The sequence below is a fragment of the Amborella trichopoda genome, chromosome 4, assembly GCF_054954075.1.
Source record: "Amborella trichopoda isolate Santa Cruz 75 chromosome 4, AtrichopodaSantaCruz75HAP2 v2.0, whole genome shotgun sequence".
Taxonomy (NCBI): domain Eukaryota; kingdom Viridiplantae; phylum Streptophyta; class Magnoliopsida; order Amborellales; family Amborellaceae; genus Amborella; species Amborella trichopoda.
In genome coordinates, this window is record NC_142339.1 from 58,719,101 (window position 1) to 58,734,811 (window position 15,711).

Sequence of the window (15,711 nt, forward strand, 5' to 3'; positions counted from 1 at the left end):
ACTTAGTTACTAAAGACATTTCAAATTTCAGGCACAAACATCACTGAGATTTTCAGTGAAGGTCAACAAAGATGTCACCCACTCTCTCTCTCACTACTTCTCTTCACACCTTCTCCAAAGCCTTAGATTTCTCAACTGATGGGGTTCGGAGAAAGAAGCCTCTTAAGATACTTGCTACTTTAAGGGAAAGCCCAAATCAAATTCCCAATAAAATGCTCCAAGATGATAGTATAACAAGAAGTAAATTGTTGAGATCAAGTCTGCTTTCTTTAGCAGGTGGGGTCTCTCTGGTTCAAAAAGCTTAAGCTGAACCAGAGAGCCCACAAGAAGCCTCATCAAGTAGGATGTCATATTCAAGGTTCTTAGAGTATTTAGACCAAGGAGATGTGAAAAAGGTTGATCTCTTCGAGAATGGAACAGTAGCCCTTGTTGAGATAGACAACCCTGTTCTCAACAAAATTCAAAGAGTTAAGAGTCCAGTTACCTGGTCTCCCTCAAGAATTGCTGAGAAAACTCAAGGAAAAAGAAGTAGATTTTGCAGCTCATCCACTTGAAATCAACATGACTGATGCCATTTTGAACCTCCTAGGAAATTTAGCATTTCCATTGCTTCTTTTGGGCTCTCTCTTTTTGAGAAGCTCACAATTGAACAATCCAGGAGGCCCCAATTTGCCGTTTGGGTTAGGAAGGTCTAAAGCAAAGTTTCAAATGGAACCTAACTCAGGGGTCACCTTCGATGATGTTGCAGGGGTTGATGAAGCTAAACAAGATTTTAGAGAGACAGTCGACTTCTTGAAGACCCCGGAAAAATTCTTGGTGATTGTAGCTAGACTACCCAAGGGAGTTTTACTCGCCGGTCCTCCGGGTACTGGAAAGACCCTTTTGGCTAAGGCCATAGCTGGAGAAGCTGGGTTGCCATTTTTCTCTCTCTCTGGATCTGAATTCATAGAGATGTTTGTTGGGTTGGAGCTTCTAGAGTGAGAGATCTCTTCAACAAGGCAAAGGCAAATGCACCTTGCTTGGTGTTCATTGATGAGATAGATGTGGAAGGGAGACAGAGGGGGACTGTAATTGGAGGAGGGAATGATGAGAGAGAACAGACTTTGAATCAATTGCTTACTGAGATGGATGGGTTCGATGGAGACACTGGAGTGATTGTTATTGCTGCAACCAACAGGCCAGAGATCTTCGATCAAGCTCTCCTTAGATCAGGAAGGTTCGACAGGCAGGTAGGAATTAATAACAATTTGCAAGTTACGTTCTTTGTTTTCTGTTTTGGATATCATGATTTTCTACTGTGTCAATCACTATAAGCAAAATTCTGTGTGTTAGAGAGAGAGAGAGAGAGAGAGAGAGAGATGCGGTTGACATTCAACTTGAAGTTTCTTACAAATTTTCCTGAACTCGTAATTTGAACAGGTGACTGTTGGCCTCCCTGATGTGAGAGGAAGGGAAGAAATTCTCAAGGTACACAGTAGCAACAAAAAACTTGACAAGGATGTCTCTTAATGTTGTAGCCATGAGAACACCAGGGTTCAGTGGAGCCGACCTTGCTAACCTCATGAACGAGGCTGCTATACTTGCTGGTAGGCGTGGCAAAGAGAAAATAACAGTTAAGGAGATTGATGATTCAATTGATAGAATAGTTGCAGGAATGGAGGGTATGCAAATGACAGATGGGAAAAGCAAAATCCTTGTGGCTTATCATGAAATTGGGCATGCCATTGATGTGTAAGTATTAGCACAAACTCATGCACACAAACTGAGAGAGAGAGAGAGAGAGAGAGAGAGAGAGAGAGAGAGAGAGAGAGAGAGAGAGAGAGAGAGAGAGAGCTCTACAAAGAGCTACCATCAACAGAGACTAGTAACACAGTGACTCTAAATTGAGATAGACCAACTTTTGAAAATGCTACCAATTCTGAGAACACCATGCCTCCAAACTGCTATAATCGGTCAGAGACAGAGAACAGCATCAGGCAAAATTGAGATTTCTTCTCTAGTTTCTAAGCCAGTATAATGATTAGCATGGAAAAAGAATATTGTTATCCAAGAATTCGATTCATTTTGTCTGAAATGTCGCTTAATCTAACACTTTCTTTTGTGTTATATCCAGAGCATTGACGCCAGGGCATGACCCTGTTCAAAAAATTACTATAATACCTCGAGGTCAGGCTCGTGGGCTAACTTGGTTCATTCCCGGAGATGACCCAACTCTTGTTTCAAAGCAACAAATATTTGCAAGAATAGTTGGAGGCCTTGGAGGAAGAGCAGCTGAGGAAGTGATTTTTGGAGAGTCTGAGGTCACCACTGGTGCAGCAGGGGACTTGCAACAGGTCACCCAGGTAGCAAAACAGGTAAAGTTTTCATTTACCTAACATCTCGATTTGCACAATATATACAATATACTCTAGGGTCAATGCTTGTGTTTATTTATCAATACATACCGCAAATCGCATATGGAGAAGCAATTATTAGTGCAAAATTAATAAACTAGTATCATAACATAGTTTGCTGTTGATTTACAGTTGTATCATGCATGAACATAATAAAATTAAAAAAATTAAAAGATAAGGGGAAAGGTAAATAATAAATTACTCAGGCCTATGTGCCTGAGTAAGATTTACTAAAATTGAAATTTAAATTCAACAAAGCTTACCAGTATTTCAAAACCTTGCATTGCTTTTTGGTTTAGAAACAGTGAAGGTGACAAAACTGTAGGAATTAACCAATCAAGGGAAAACACACCTGTCGAAGTCGACAATTTAGAAGATATTCAAAGCATATTTTGAAGTGGAATATTTTTAGAAAATCAAATGGAGGAATACAAAAATGATCAACCTTTTCATTTATTTGCTGTATCATACTATTTCTTTAATTATTGAATAAATCTTTCTAAACAAATAATAAACAAAAAGGGTTCCTTTTGGAGATTTCCTTAATCTCTACTTTCTTCCTTTTGTAGATGGTCACAATGTTTGGGATGTCGGAGATCAGACCGTGGTCATTGACTGAACCAGTAGCCCAAAGCAACGATGTGGTTTTAAGAATACTAGCAAGGAATTCCATGTCTGAGAAACTTGCAGAGGACATTGATAAGTCAGTCAAGAGAATTATAGACAATGCATATGAAATAGCCAAGAACCACATAAGAAATAACAGAGCAGCCATGGACAAGCTGGTTGAAATGCTTTTAGAGAAAGAAACACTCACAGGAGATGAATTCAGAGTAATATTGTCAGAGTTAACTGAGTTTCCATTGGACAAAGCCAGTATAAGTCCTGCTCCTCTACCGGTCACAGCTTGAAATCCATGATACTGTACAGTATTTGAAATAAAGACTTGATGTAAATCTCATATTTAGATAATGATCAAGAATAAATACTTCTAATTCCTGAAATACCTGGGCCACCCCATCCTTTTTCTCTTCCTATAATTAAACGAGTGGCAATCCTATTCTTTTTTAATTTCATCATACACTACGCCTTTTCAGAGCACAATCATTCATAGTTGCGGGAAATTTATTAAAGGAAACAATTATATCTGGGGCATGCTCATCAAAGGCAAAAGCAGAGATCAATGGTTGCTATGCGTTTTTCAATGGTGATATATGGTTGTTTTGCTTCTTCGATGTTCAGTTTGTAGAAGGGATTATATACAATGAGACTATTTATCTTTTGTACATAGAGGTCACACTCATTCTTACTCATTAAATGTCAAATTGGATGACTTGGGGTTAGTCACAAAGTCCGATAAATTTTTTTTTTGAATTTTATGTCTATTCAATGATACTCTTACAACCATCAGTTTTGAAATTTAAGAGACAAAAATGATTCTGTACAAAAGATAAATGGTCTCTTTATAGGCGATCTCTTTGTGGAATGCTCTGTTACCGCTTAGAGGATATGTTCATGAAGATTGAAGTTTTTTGGGGTTCGTGCACTTGCCTGATTGGTCCCAGTGTTGAGGATTGTAAACTCTAAATCTCCCGTTCAAATTCCACACCAACTTATCCAGAAAAAAAGATGAAAACAAAAGATGATCCATGGGCTTTTAAGGTGTTTGTATGGCACCATCAACAAGAGGGACGGCAGACTATCATGAAATTTAGTAGTCTTTTGTTCTTCAGGGGTGTATCTTCTGTCTGATTCACTGCTCATCATGCTCTGGTCCTTGGCTATGTTCGAAGAGATGCATTGTGATGATTGGCTCAAACCGTCCAATACATGGTTGATGCTTCTCACTTTAAGGAATTGTACCCGACAAGCCAGATAAAGCCTTGTAGGCCTATAATTGGCTCAGTATCAAGCCCCAAGATTGACAATCAACTGGTTGTTCAATATTTGGCTCACCAGTAATCGTTACAAGAGCAAAGACCTTCTCTAAAATGGTGGAACCGGCTTCTATCTCTCACTATGATCTCTCTGTTATAAATCCTTGAAAGAACCTTCGCAACAGAATTCCAATCCACACAAATCCTCAGGTTCTTAGTGATCCTAATTGTCGTTCCTGGAGGTGTGCTGATGAGTGCGAAAGCGATTGCAAACTTCTCACTACCGTAAGAGAGCTTTCTCTCTCATCTCCAAATCTGAATCGTGAAGCTCAGCTGCCATGTTCACAGCATAACCTGAATACTTCAATTGCCTTTCCATCTCTTCAAGCATTGCATAAATCTCCTTAGATCGAGGGTGTGAATTATCATCCACCACAAACTTGTAAATCTCTCCATTCACTTCAATTGAACTCCATCCTGGTGAGGTTTGAATCCCATCATCTTTCATCACTTTTCTCAAGTTTGCAACCCCATCCCAGTTGCCCTTCGATGCATAGATATTTGTTAGCAGAACATAGTCACCCGCTTGTTGAGCCTTTAGGTCAGCGAGATGATCCATGACCTTTTCACCAAGACATGCGTGGCCATGGATGCGACATGCACCGAGAAGAGTTCTCCATATGGTCGCATCAGGCTTGACATGCATTGAGCTTATCGTCCCATAGGCCTGTTCCAGCATTCCAGCTCGACCGATTAGATCAACCATGCACCCATAACGGTGCAAATTTGGCACAGTCTTATACTTGCCATGAATGAGATCATGGAAATGTGCATGCCCATCATCCACTAATTCGGCATGGCTGCATGCAGATAACACACCAGTGTGCGTATGCTCATCAGGCTTAACCCCCGATCTTAACATGGCATCAAAGGCATCAAGGGCCATCCTCCCATGACCATGCATTGCGAGCTCGGATATCATGGTGGTCCATGTGACCACGTTCCTTTCCATCATCTCCCTAAAAACTATATATGCCTTATCCAAACACCCACACTTTGCATACATATCAATCAGAGAATTACACAGATTAATGGCTTTTGTAAATTCTCTTTGGTCTATATACTCATGGACCCTTTCGCCTAAATCCAATGCCCCCAAATTAGCGCAAGCCTGAAGAGTAAGCAGGCAAGTAACATTATCTGGGTGGGCCCATCTTCTGTTACCATCTCCTCGAAAAGCTTTAACGCATCTCTGGTTCGTGAATTTTGCAGAAAACTTGAGATTAGAACATTCCAAACAACTGTATCTCTTCGAGGCATGATATCGAACACTCTATGCGCATCGTGACCATAATGACATCGAGCATACATATCCATCAAAGAAGTTAAAAGGAACACATCTGGTTCATACCCATCTCGTATAATCCGACAACGAATTTGTTTTCCTTCGAACACGGCAAGAAGATTTGCACATGATTTGAGTGTGAAAGAGGAAGCAAAGGCATCGGTGTTCACACCAGTTTTCCTCATATGTTTATAGAAGAAGAGGGCTTTCTCAGGGGATTCACCGAGAGAGTAGCCTCTGAGCATGGTGTTATAGAGATAAACTTCAGGTTTTCTTATTCCGGCAAATACCAAACGAGCGTAATTCATGTTAGAGGGGGAAGAGAGGGCGACGAAGGAGAGGAGATGTCGTAAAATGGAGGGATGGTGTATGATAGATGTGCATATAGGTCAGGCATGGATTTGGCGAAGTTGATCCATGGATGGGCATAATTTCAAAAGAGAGATTAATGTCTCTTCGTGGTTTTTGTCTGCCATCTTCTGAGTCAAACCCACAGTTTTTAAGTTTTAACGAAGAAATGGAGGTTAGGGGAAGAACACTGATGTTTGCTTCCTGACTCAGCAGGGGGCTGGCCCGGGTCGAGTATCCCATTTTAAAACACTGATAATTAATTATAAGAATTACAACCAAATAAAAGACAAACCAAATAAAAAGGAACAAGGTTACATAGAACAAAACAATGGTTTTATAACATACATTTCTAATCAAATGGAATATACATGTGCACTGAGAAGAATCACTAAATTACAAAGAGTGAAACCCACCAAGAAGTTAAAATTCTCAGATCCTGGAGAGCAGACTCTTTTTTAGATCCCAAGATATCAAGAATTTAACAATAATTTCCTCTTAATTTATTTACCAATAATCACCACACGAGCACGACCCACCTCTAAAGTGGTGGAAATGATGCAAATCCCACAATATTATCTCCCTATCAAAAATCTTCAAAACGAGCTTCGCCATGCAGTGACAATCTGCACACACGCTGAGGTTCTTCACAATGGGCACGGTGGTACCAGGGGCCATATTTATGAGCCCAAAAGCCATGGCCAGTTTTTCACTATGGTATCGAAGTGTCGCTTCTTTATCTTCCTTGCCCATATCGACATGAAAACCAATGAAGTTTGAGGTATATAACCACCAAGCTTAAGCTGTTTCATGAGCGCGTCAAGTATGCTCTGTAGCTCTATAGCTTGAGGGTGGTTCCCATATCCTGAGAAGAACTCATGAAGCATAGTCCCCACCGTGCTCCTTGTCGTGTTCAAATATATGCTCTGCAACTCTCTTGCCCAACTCTACACTGCCTTGGACACCACAGGTGGCTAAGAGGGTGTGCCATAATATGGGGTTGGCTTGATCGGGAGGCTTTTGATGAAACTATAGGCCTCATTTAGGAGACCAGCTCGACCGACTAGGTCCACCATGCAACCATAGTGCTTTATTCCTGGTGTAACCCCGTACACGCCCTTAATACCTATATGCCGAAAATAAGAAAAGAGTGAGAAAAATTTTCATTCAATATGGATCTTTTCAAACCCACTGTAATACACCAGATCCTATCTGAGTTCCATTTTCATTATAAGGTAGGTATGTTTATTATATCAACATTAATCCACTAGATTCAGAACTTCACTTTCAATATAGCGCGTATTAATGAGCACCAATGCACATTTTCATTAATCATCATCTATAAGAGATAATAGACAGTGCTAGAGAGAAAGTAGGACTCATGAACATGACATCATCACAGTTCAAGGCTCTCTCCTTCACCATTCATCATTTCAATGGATGGTGACCACCCACTAGGACCGTCATTTTATGTTATCCACTAAGTGTTTGCGAACTCCGTTGGTGCAACTTGGAACCGGTTGGTGGGATCGAGAACCGGGCACTGGCCGGTTCCAGTTTTGGCTGGTTTTGGTTATCCGGTAAGATATTTTTTAAAAAAATTAAAAAAGAATTATATAAAATCTTAAAAAATAAGGGATTTGTTTTTTTTGAGAAAGTAAAAATAGAGGAGTTTTTTGTAATGCATTTTTGAATGAACGTTTTGGAAAGTGTTTTGGCTATGAATACTTATTTTTCCATTTTTCCATCTTTTTTGAAAAATTACAAAAATACTCTTAACCACAAATCGGTTTTCTAAAAATATTTTTTTTACTCATTTTCAACTTCATTTGGATATGTTTTGTTTAATTATGCTTTAAATATATTTTTTATATTTGCTTAGATTTTTTTTTTTGAATGCTTTTTTGACCGGCCAGGACTTAACCTAATTAGGTCAGTTGAAGTGGCCGTAGAGGATTACTCGAAACCGGCCCTTGGCCAGTTGTCGAAGCTGGTTCAATTTTTCGAACACTGGTCCATTTAATTGACTACATTTAACATATTTTTCGAACACTGGTCCATCAATTGACTACATTTAACATATTTTTACTGGTCCATCAATTGACTACATTTAACATTTAACGAAGAAGAGACTACCTTCGGCCGAAGAAGAGACTACCTTCGGCCCTCGTCTATCAAAGCCAGTGTGGCTACAAGCATACAAAACACCAAGGAATGTGATATGGTCAGGTTTGATTCTCTCAGTCTCCATCTTTCTAAACAAGGCGAGTGCATCCTCTCCTTGTCCGTGTATTGCAAATGCAACAATCATGGCAGACCAAGCCTGCGTATCTCCAAAAGACATCTTTTCAAAAACCATTTTTGCATCCTCTATGCTCCCACATTTTGCACACATATCTATGAGTGCAGTGTTCACCTTAACGAACTTATCGAGTCCATTCTTCTTCAGAAATTCGTGAACCCACTTCCCCAAATCCACAGCCCCGAGTAGAGAGCAAGCAGAGAGCACGCTAAGCACATTTACATTTTTTGGCGGTGTATTATGTGCCTCCATTTCTCTAAATAGGGCCAAGGCCTCATTAGGCTGACTACTTTGAACATAAGCAGTGATCATCGAATTAGACGAGACCACACTCCTCCCTTTCATTGTGGTATTGAAAACCTTATGAGCTGATTCAATGGCACCACAATCAGCATACATTCGTACGAGTGTTGGCTGAACAAAGGTGTTCGAATCAAGCTTGATCTTTATGCAATGGCAATGCAAAGCTCGGCCTTCTTTGAGAGCTGAAGCCATGGCACAAGCCTTGAGAATTGAAGGGAATGTGTAGTTTTCGGGTTGAACGTTATTGGTAAGCATCTCGACAAAGAGATTGATTGCTTGAATTGGGGTGGCTACGAGAATATGATCCAATGAGAGTGTTGAAGAGGACAGTGTTGGGTTCTGGGATTTGATCGAACAATTGTTGGGCATATTCGATGTTTTCAGGTAGAGAGAGAGAACAGAAACTTAAGAGATTAGAAAGGGTGGGGACGTGGTTTTGGAGGTGGGTTTTGATGGTGTTGGCTTGGTTTTGCTTGAGTTGGGAGAGGGTGGTACACCTAAAGAGGAGAGAGAGAGATGGTGGTGATGGCGGGTCTGAAATTTTAGTGCCAGGAGAAAAGAGATGGGTTGGGTTGAGAGGTAAGGATGTGGAAGCCATGGCTGAAAGAACCCAAATTATATCTCAATCAAATTTCCTCTCTCTCTGGCTTGGAAAACTGTAATAGTCTTTACAGCATGGTAATCTATCTGAAACTGGAAATCACAGGTAATGTACCCCTTGATGCAAGCCTAAAATCTCTCTCCAATGGAAACCTCTCCCACTGTGAGAATTTGAGACACAAGCTCTCTCTCTCTCTCAAGAACACATGCTCCCGCGGGAGCAACGTGGTCTAGTTCGCTCTCCCTAGCGCAGAGAAGAACGATTTCCGGTCTTCAAAAATAAGGGTAATTTAGTCATTTGTCCAAATACCGCCAACTCTTGATTGGACGGCGTTAAAGGGAATCGCTAGTGTCCTCTTAGCCGTATATCACGGTAACGGGAGTAGCTAGCGTTGTCTTAACCGTAGATCACTGTGCCTCTTCATCTCAACCGTTGATGTAACACTTGAAACGCTTTAAAAACCCTAAAGGGACCCCGTTCGGAGAAGGCATAGAGGCCCTTCATTCCATGGCCATGCCCATTGTTCTTAAGGTTTCTCTCTTCTCTTCCTCTTCATTTTATTGACTCTGTCTAATGTTTGGTCTTGTTTGCGATCAGAGATGAGAGATCTCTCTAGGTTTCTCTCCCTTCATTTTCTATACTCTCTCTAATGTTTAGTCCTTGTAGTTGCTTTATTTCCTTGAGATTTGAACGACAGGGCTGTTTTTTATTTTTAAATTAGGGTTTTAAAAGGAGATGGTAGTTTTTTATGTTTATTTTTTCTTCTGAATCTTTGATATATTAATATCAGATTTTCAGCACCGTTTGATTTGCACAAGGTCTGATCCATTTCTTGGTTGGATTGAACTTTGAAACTGGTGCTAAAATAGAAGTCCATTGCATTGCGTTTTGAATGGAATGCAATTGTAATGGAAGCGGCCAGACAACCGTAGGGTTGGATCCACAGATAAAGGGCTCAAAATGCCCCTTGTCTACTGATTCCAACCCACACCTATCCCTCTCTTGATGAAATTTGATGAAATTTTATTACACTTTCGATGAATTTCCTTCTCCTTTAGATGCATATCTCTGTCTCTTATCACGTGGGTCTCTCTCTATACTTTTATTGAATATCTCTCTTTTGATGAAACCGACCTTTCTCTACCTCTGAATTACCTTTTCATTTATGTTTTTGTTTTTTTTTTCCTGAATTACCTTTTATTTTTGTTGATTTTTCTGAATTACCTTATCTTTTTTTCTTTATTTTTTATTTTTTATTTTTTGTCGTAGGTGATAGAAAACTAGGCCAAACTGGCTACTGCAAACTAGGGCTTGCGCCCGTTCTGAGTGCCTTGCCCTACTCGGCCCGTGTTTTTCCATAGAGCAAGTCTTTTGATTGCTATAGGACTGGCTGACGCCCGGCCCACCTATTCATATAAGCTAGGTCCGCTTTTTCCTATAAGCTAGGATGACTCAGTAAGCTAGGATGACTCAGTACTATTTTTTGTACTTACAGGTTCAATGTTTTCAGCCACCCTTTTCTTTTGTTCTTATCCATCGTTTTTGATATGTTTTAGTCTTTTGGATTATTGCCTATCCTAATTATCTTTTGGTACTTTAAATCCAACTATTTAACTAATTGTTTTAGATTTTGGCCTCTGAAAATTCATAAGGCTGTTGGGCCGTCGTACTGAGAAACTCAGAAATTGTTGAAGTTTCTTCCAGTTGCTACAAATCAGAAATTTGTTCGAGATTTTATTTTTTTGGGTGGAATGCAAAGATATTATTTATGAATTTTATTTGTTATTTCATTAGTTTTCAACAGTAAAATATGAAAAGTGGATTTATGCATTCTTTTCATTTAGCAATGTTTATGGTTCATATCAATGTTGGCAATGGTTGTACCTGAAGATGTAATTGTTAGCAATGCTTGTACTTGCAGTTGTAATTATCGAAAAGATCCAATATATCAGAGCCGATCAAGATTCTTACGTGGTAGAGCCCTTCTGTTCAACAAAGCTCAGATAGAGGTGTTTTGTGCAACAATATTTTAGGTATGAACCACTGAAATTCTTTGGAATAATTGCTAATAATCTTGTTTGAAAAAGCTCATGAGGTATCAATCCTATATTGTGAAAGTAAGGGTTACCTCATAAACCCTTTACAATATGTTGCTCTAATTCTTGTAAGTCTGAAAACAGTGTTGGAAAAATGGGGCTGTTCGAATTCTACTTGCTCAGTTAGATCCCACTGGCTGGTTCTTGTTTTGCCCGGTTTTGGTGAACTGGCCAAGTATTTTAAAATAAATAAAAAATTATAGAAAATCTCATAAAAGTAAGTGATTTTTTTTGGCCATTAATACTTCTGTTTACATATTACATCTTGTTCTAGAAAATTTAAAAAATATCCCTTGAATTGTTGTAATTTTTATTTTATTAATTTTTAACGTCATTTAAATGTGCTTTGTTTAATCATGCTTTAAATATGTTTTTTTATATATTCTATTTTTTAACAAATTTTGACTTCCAAGGACTTCAGCTACCTGGTTTACTAGTTAGGCCGGTTGGACTGTGTTTGAACCCATATCCGGTTAACTGTTTCGAGTCGATTTTTCCTATGTTGGTATGAAACAAAAGATCATAAAATAAAAATACAAATTGTGTATCTTGTAATGAATTATCTGGTTTGTTTGTTTTCAATCCTTTCAATTGTTTAAAAATTTCATTATGAAGCACCATTTTACCTGTTTGAGGGGCATGCTTTAAATAACCACCCATATTGTATTATTACTCAAGAAATAGTCATTTTTGGTTCATTAGACATGCCACCTGTCTTGTATAATAATCATGGGTATAGTCTTTATTGGTTCAATTCACATACCTTAGTCGTTGGATTTTTATTTATGAAGAGCTTTATTCTCCCTTTTTTAGGAAAAAAAGACATCTTGAGAATTACAAGGCCATTCTAAGAATTTTTTAATGTATTTTTTTGAGTAGGTGTGAGTGAAATAGAAATTAGAAACAAACCTTCTTCTTTTTAATAGGGAAGATTTTTTTAAAAAAATGTTTAATAGACTGGATTTTAGTCCCTTAAAAGGCAACTTTGCCGAGGTGATCATTTTTTTTTTGATCTCCTCTTTTCCCTGTTGCCAATATCAAATAAGAATTTTTGTGCGTGATCTTTTAAATCTATTTATCTGATCAATGCAAATCCTAATGAGGATTGTTAATCCACATTTTCCAATTTTAATGTGTATTGATATTTTTCATTGATAATCCATATTTTCCAATTTTTTTAATTGGGAATGTACTTTAAAATATCAATCAATAATTTGTGAATTTAAAAATAATCCTCTAGATATTTTGTAATTTTGTATTTCCATTTTACCCCTAATTTGGACATCTAATTCCTGAACAAGTTGTCTTGCATTTTTTGGTTAAAAACATTATTCATGAGATGGTAGAAACGCGGGAGGTTTGAGCATGTCTCACTCAGAAAATTAGTCACTAACTATGATCGCTGAATCTCGCTACTTGTAAATCTTCTAAAACATATATTGATTTGGAAGTTGTATATATTTGAACCTAGCCCATTTAAATGAACAATACACAAAAGTATTCTTTCTATGGTAAAAACATGGGTGCAGTTGGCATACAGATGCATCTGTAGGTGTAGATACAGATGCATCCGTAGGTGTAGAGGTAAGGTGCACCTTCAAGTTTTATCATGGTGTATAATTTTGATGTAAAATGTTCTTAGGATTATCTCAAAATCTATTTTTATAACTGATTATAAAGTTTTAAATTTCAATAATAGTTAAAATCAACTAGATATGTAACCATATCAAAATCTTGAAAGTGGATGTAGATAATATGCTGTAAAATGCACTATTTTCTATTTTTACCACTGTAATCATCACATGACGCTAAATCTCTTAGCCATAATGGTGAGAGGGAAGGAAGAGAGAATATTCCCTTGGCAAATGCCTCTCGAAGCTTTGAAAAAAAGCCTTTAGGCTTTCCATTAATAAAAATGGAAAAATGAATGGATTTGAGGCAACCCTTTATCCATAAAAGCCAAACCATGGGTTTGTAAAAGGATTGTCCATTCCATTTCAAGATCAATCTTACATATAATAGGTAACGAGATTAAAGAATTAATCCTTATCCTTATCCTCCCTAATGTCTAGGGATCTCTCTATTCTATTCAAACAAACTGCCGCTCTCTACTTTCTCTTTCTACTCTTCAAAGTAAATAGGACTCACCAGTCTCTCTCTCTACATGTGGAGAAAACTATCTTCCAATACATCTCATTTGCACAAATCCACTTGTACAATTTATTGTTAAGTGTAAATCTTAAGGTCCTATCTTCCTTATCCATTACACATGTGTCCCATTCCTTCACATCAATTAGAGTGATTCTATCTAAAACTTCCCTAATTTTTGCTTCGTAATTACAATTATTCTTTTTCTTCCATTCCATCAAATCCTTCTTAACTCCTTGAACTTTTTTGGAAACTATGAAACCACTCCACCCATCTGCTTCATTCGTCAAACATGATTCTTAAACATGATTCTTTTATTAAATCATTCATGACAATGGAATGTGGTCCGAGGACATTTTTGGCAAAGCCCTAACAGCTGCCCTAGAAAACAATTTAGCCCAACCAACATTAACCAAAAACAGATACAACCTAGTCATAATAGATAAACAATTTTTGACCAATTAAACTTGGCCCTAGCTGCAGGCAAATCCAATAAATCAGAATCTGCTACTGCTTTATTCTTCAACCATGATTCTTTTATTAAATCTTCATCACATTGTTTTTGATCCATGCTATTTCAAATTTGGAGTAACTCCCGACCATCTTACGAGATTGACTTTCCCATATGAATGGAATGTGGTCAGAAGGCATTTCTGTCAAAGCCCTAACAGCTGCCATAGAATACAATTTAGCCCAACCCACATTTGCCAAAAATGCGCGCAGAAAACATCACATAGACCGAACCACCAACATATGGAAATATGGAGGTTGAACGCCTGGCAACAGACATATGGAAGTATCTTTTATGCATGTTTATAGATTAGGAAATATGGAGGTTGAACGACTTGCGAAAGATGGTATTGTTACTACCGAACTAACTTTCTCTTGATTGGTTTTAGTTAGTGCTGTGTTTCTATTTTTTGCTTTAATTTTGTTTGTTTGTCGAGTTTTTATTTTTTTCTCTTTGTGTAAGTTTGTTTTTTCGCTGAGTCTTTAGGACAACTGTGATGTAATTCTAGTAAAGTTTGGAATGTAATGTTACTAGTTCTCAAAAAAAAAAAAAGAAAGAAAGAAAGAAGAAGTTATTCTAAAGAGAGAAACCAACATCATTGGAAAATAGAATGCAATATATATCATAAACCCTAGAAAGAAAGCATTAAATTGTTTATAATTCCTTGCATCACCCGTAAACCCATCAAATTGTTCATAATTTCAAGCCGTCCATAATTTCGTGCATCATCCACATGGTCACCCATAAAGCCTAAAAAGAAAGTAGTATCAAACTGTTCATAATTTCGTCTGTCATCCACATGGTCACCCATATTTTCATAATTGCTTATATTCCAAGAACCCTCAACTATGCATTAAAAAGAATGAAATCAATATTATTATCGCGAAAGAAACCAAGAGAGAAAAAATCGCCTTCAAATCTTCATCATCATCATCCATGGAAGAACTTGGATCGCGTCTCTTTGCATATCCACCGAAAAAGAAGAAACATATCTGTTATTACGTTTTGGCCAATCGCTTGAACCTGTTTGCACATTTACCTTAGAGAGAAAAGGCTGTGAAGAAGAAGAAGAAGAAGAGATGGGGGTGAGGAAAGCCAACGCTTATTAAAATCGTTCAGAGGTTGACTTCATCTTCAATATTCATGACTATCATTCAAATCGTTTTGAGGTTGACACCACTTTCCCATTAGAATCTTTCTCCTCCAAATGGGTTTCTATTCATCTTTTTTCTTTTTTAAAAGATAACCACCAATGCATCCAAAGCTCTCGATTAGAGAGAGTTCACGTTCTAGTTTACACATGGGTTCAGCTCCACAAACTACTGCATTCGGTTCTTTCAGCTCTGGTGGTGCGGGGAGTGCAGGCCTCTTCTTGATCGAGGTAAAGCGTGTTTTTAGAGAAGAAGATTGGGTGCTTGAAATGGGAGGAAGAGTCATCTCTGGGTCTCTTTGGGAGAAGAGGGAGGATGAATATGATCACTTGTAGATTTTTTTGCCTGTAGTGCTGCTAATTGAGATGCTTTTATGGCTATACCTGTTTTCCCATAGGGGACCAGCAGTCGACCCAGTTTGTTTGAATAGAATAGAGAGATCCCCATTCGTTAGGGAGGATAAGGATTAGCTCTTTAATCTCTTTATCTCATATATCTCTCTATCTTTGATCTGTCCATCTTTGAAAGGCCACTTGATTTGGGACACGTGGCACATAAAAAATAACTACAGTTTTGGAACATAGGTTAGGAGGTAGGTTTCGTAAAATGAACGGTACTGACCATCAATGTGAAATT

The 15,711-nt window shown here is 38.0% G+C and overlaps 1 protein-coding gene, 1 long non-coding RNA gene, 1 other non-coding gene and 2 pseudogenes across 5 annotated transcripts in view; 3 read left to right on the forward strand and 2 right to left on the reverse strand.

The window, feature by feature from the left end:
• The window catches only part of LOC18422234 (ATP-dependent zinc metalloprotease FTSH 6, chloroplastic-like), a 23,718-nt pseudogene continuing 8,007 nt past the window's right edge, over nucleotides 1-15,711 (forward strand). Inside the window, exons 1-4 of the transcript XR_016053996.1 lie at nucleotides 1-1,229; nucleotides 1,420-1,731; nucleotides 2,114-2,354; nucleotides 2,963-3,302. The product of XR_016053996.1 is annotated as an ATP-dependent zinc metalloprotease FTSH 6, chloroplastic-like (transcript). The remainder of the gene's footprint in view (nucleotides 1,230-1,419; nucleotides 1,732-2,113; nucleotides 2,355-2,962; nucleotides 3,303-15,711) is intronic.
• On the reverse strand, nucleotides 4,223-6,183 carry LOC18422235 (pentatricopeptide repeat-containing protein At3g47530). Its single transcript, XM_020664127.2, is given in 3 exon segments — nucleotides 4,223-4,571; nucleotides 4,573-5,479; nucleotides 5,482-6,183. Coding segments are annotated over 3 exon segments (1,575 nt in total). The 5' UTR covers nucleotides 5,924-6,183; the 3' UTR covers nucleotides 4,223-4,345.
• On the reverse strand, nucleotides 6,285-9,311 carry LOC105420624 (pentatricopeptide repeat-containing protein At2g02980, chloroplastic-like; annotated as a pseudogene). The gene is made up of 2 exons (XR_016055083.1): nucleotides 8,129-9,311; nucleotides 6,285-7,112 (listed from the first exon to the last, which is right to left on the reverse strand). The product of XR_016055083.1 is annotated as a pentatricopeptide repeat-containing protein At2g02980, chloroplastic-like (transcript).
• Nucleotides 9,646-15,711, forward strand: part of LOC148782639 (uncharacterized) — a 6,504-nt gene continuing 438 nt past the window's right edge. The window contains exons 1-2 of the long non-coding RNA XR_966576.3: nucleotides 9,646-9,700; nucleotides 11,091-11,202. This is a non-coding gene — a long non-coding RNA (uncharacterized LOC148782639). The remainder of the gene's footprint in view (nucleotides 9,701-11,090; nucleotides 11,203-15,711) is intronic.
• Nucleotides 10,020-10,162, forward strand: LOC148782640 (small nucleolar RNA snoR143). Its single transcript, XR_016055152.1, has one exon. It is a non-coding gene; the product is annotated as a small nucleolar RNA snoR143 (small nucleolar RNA).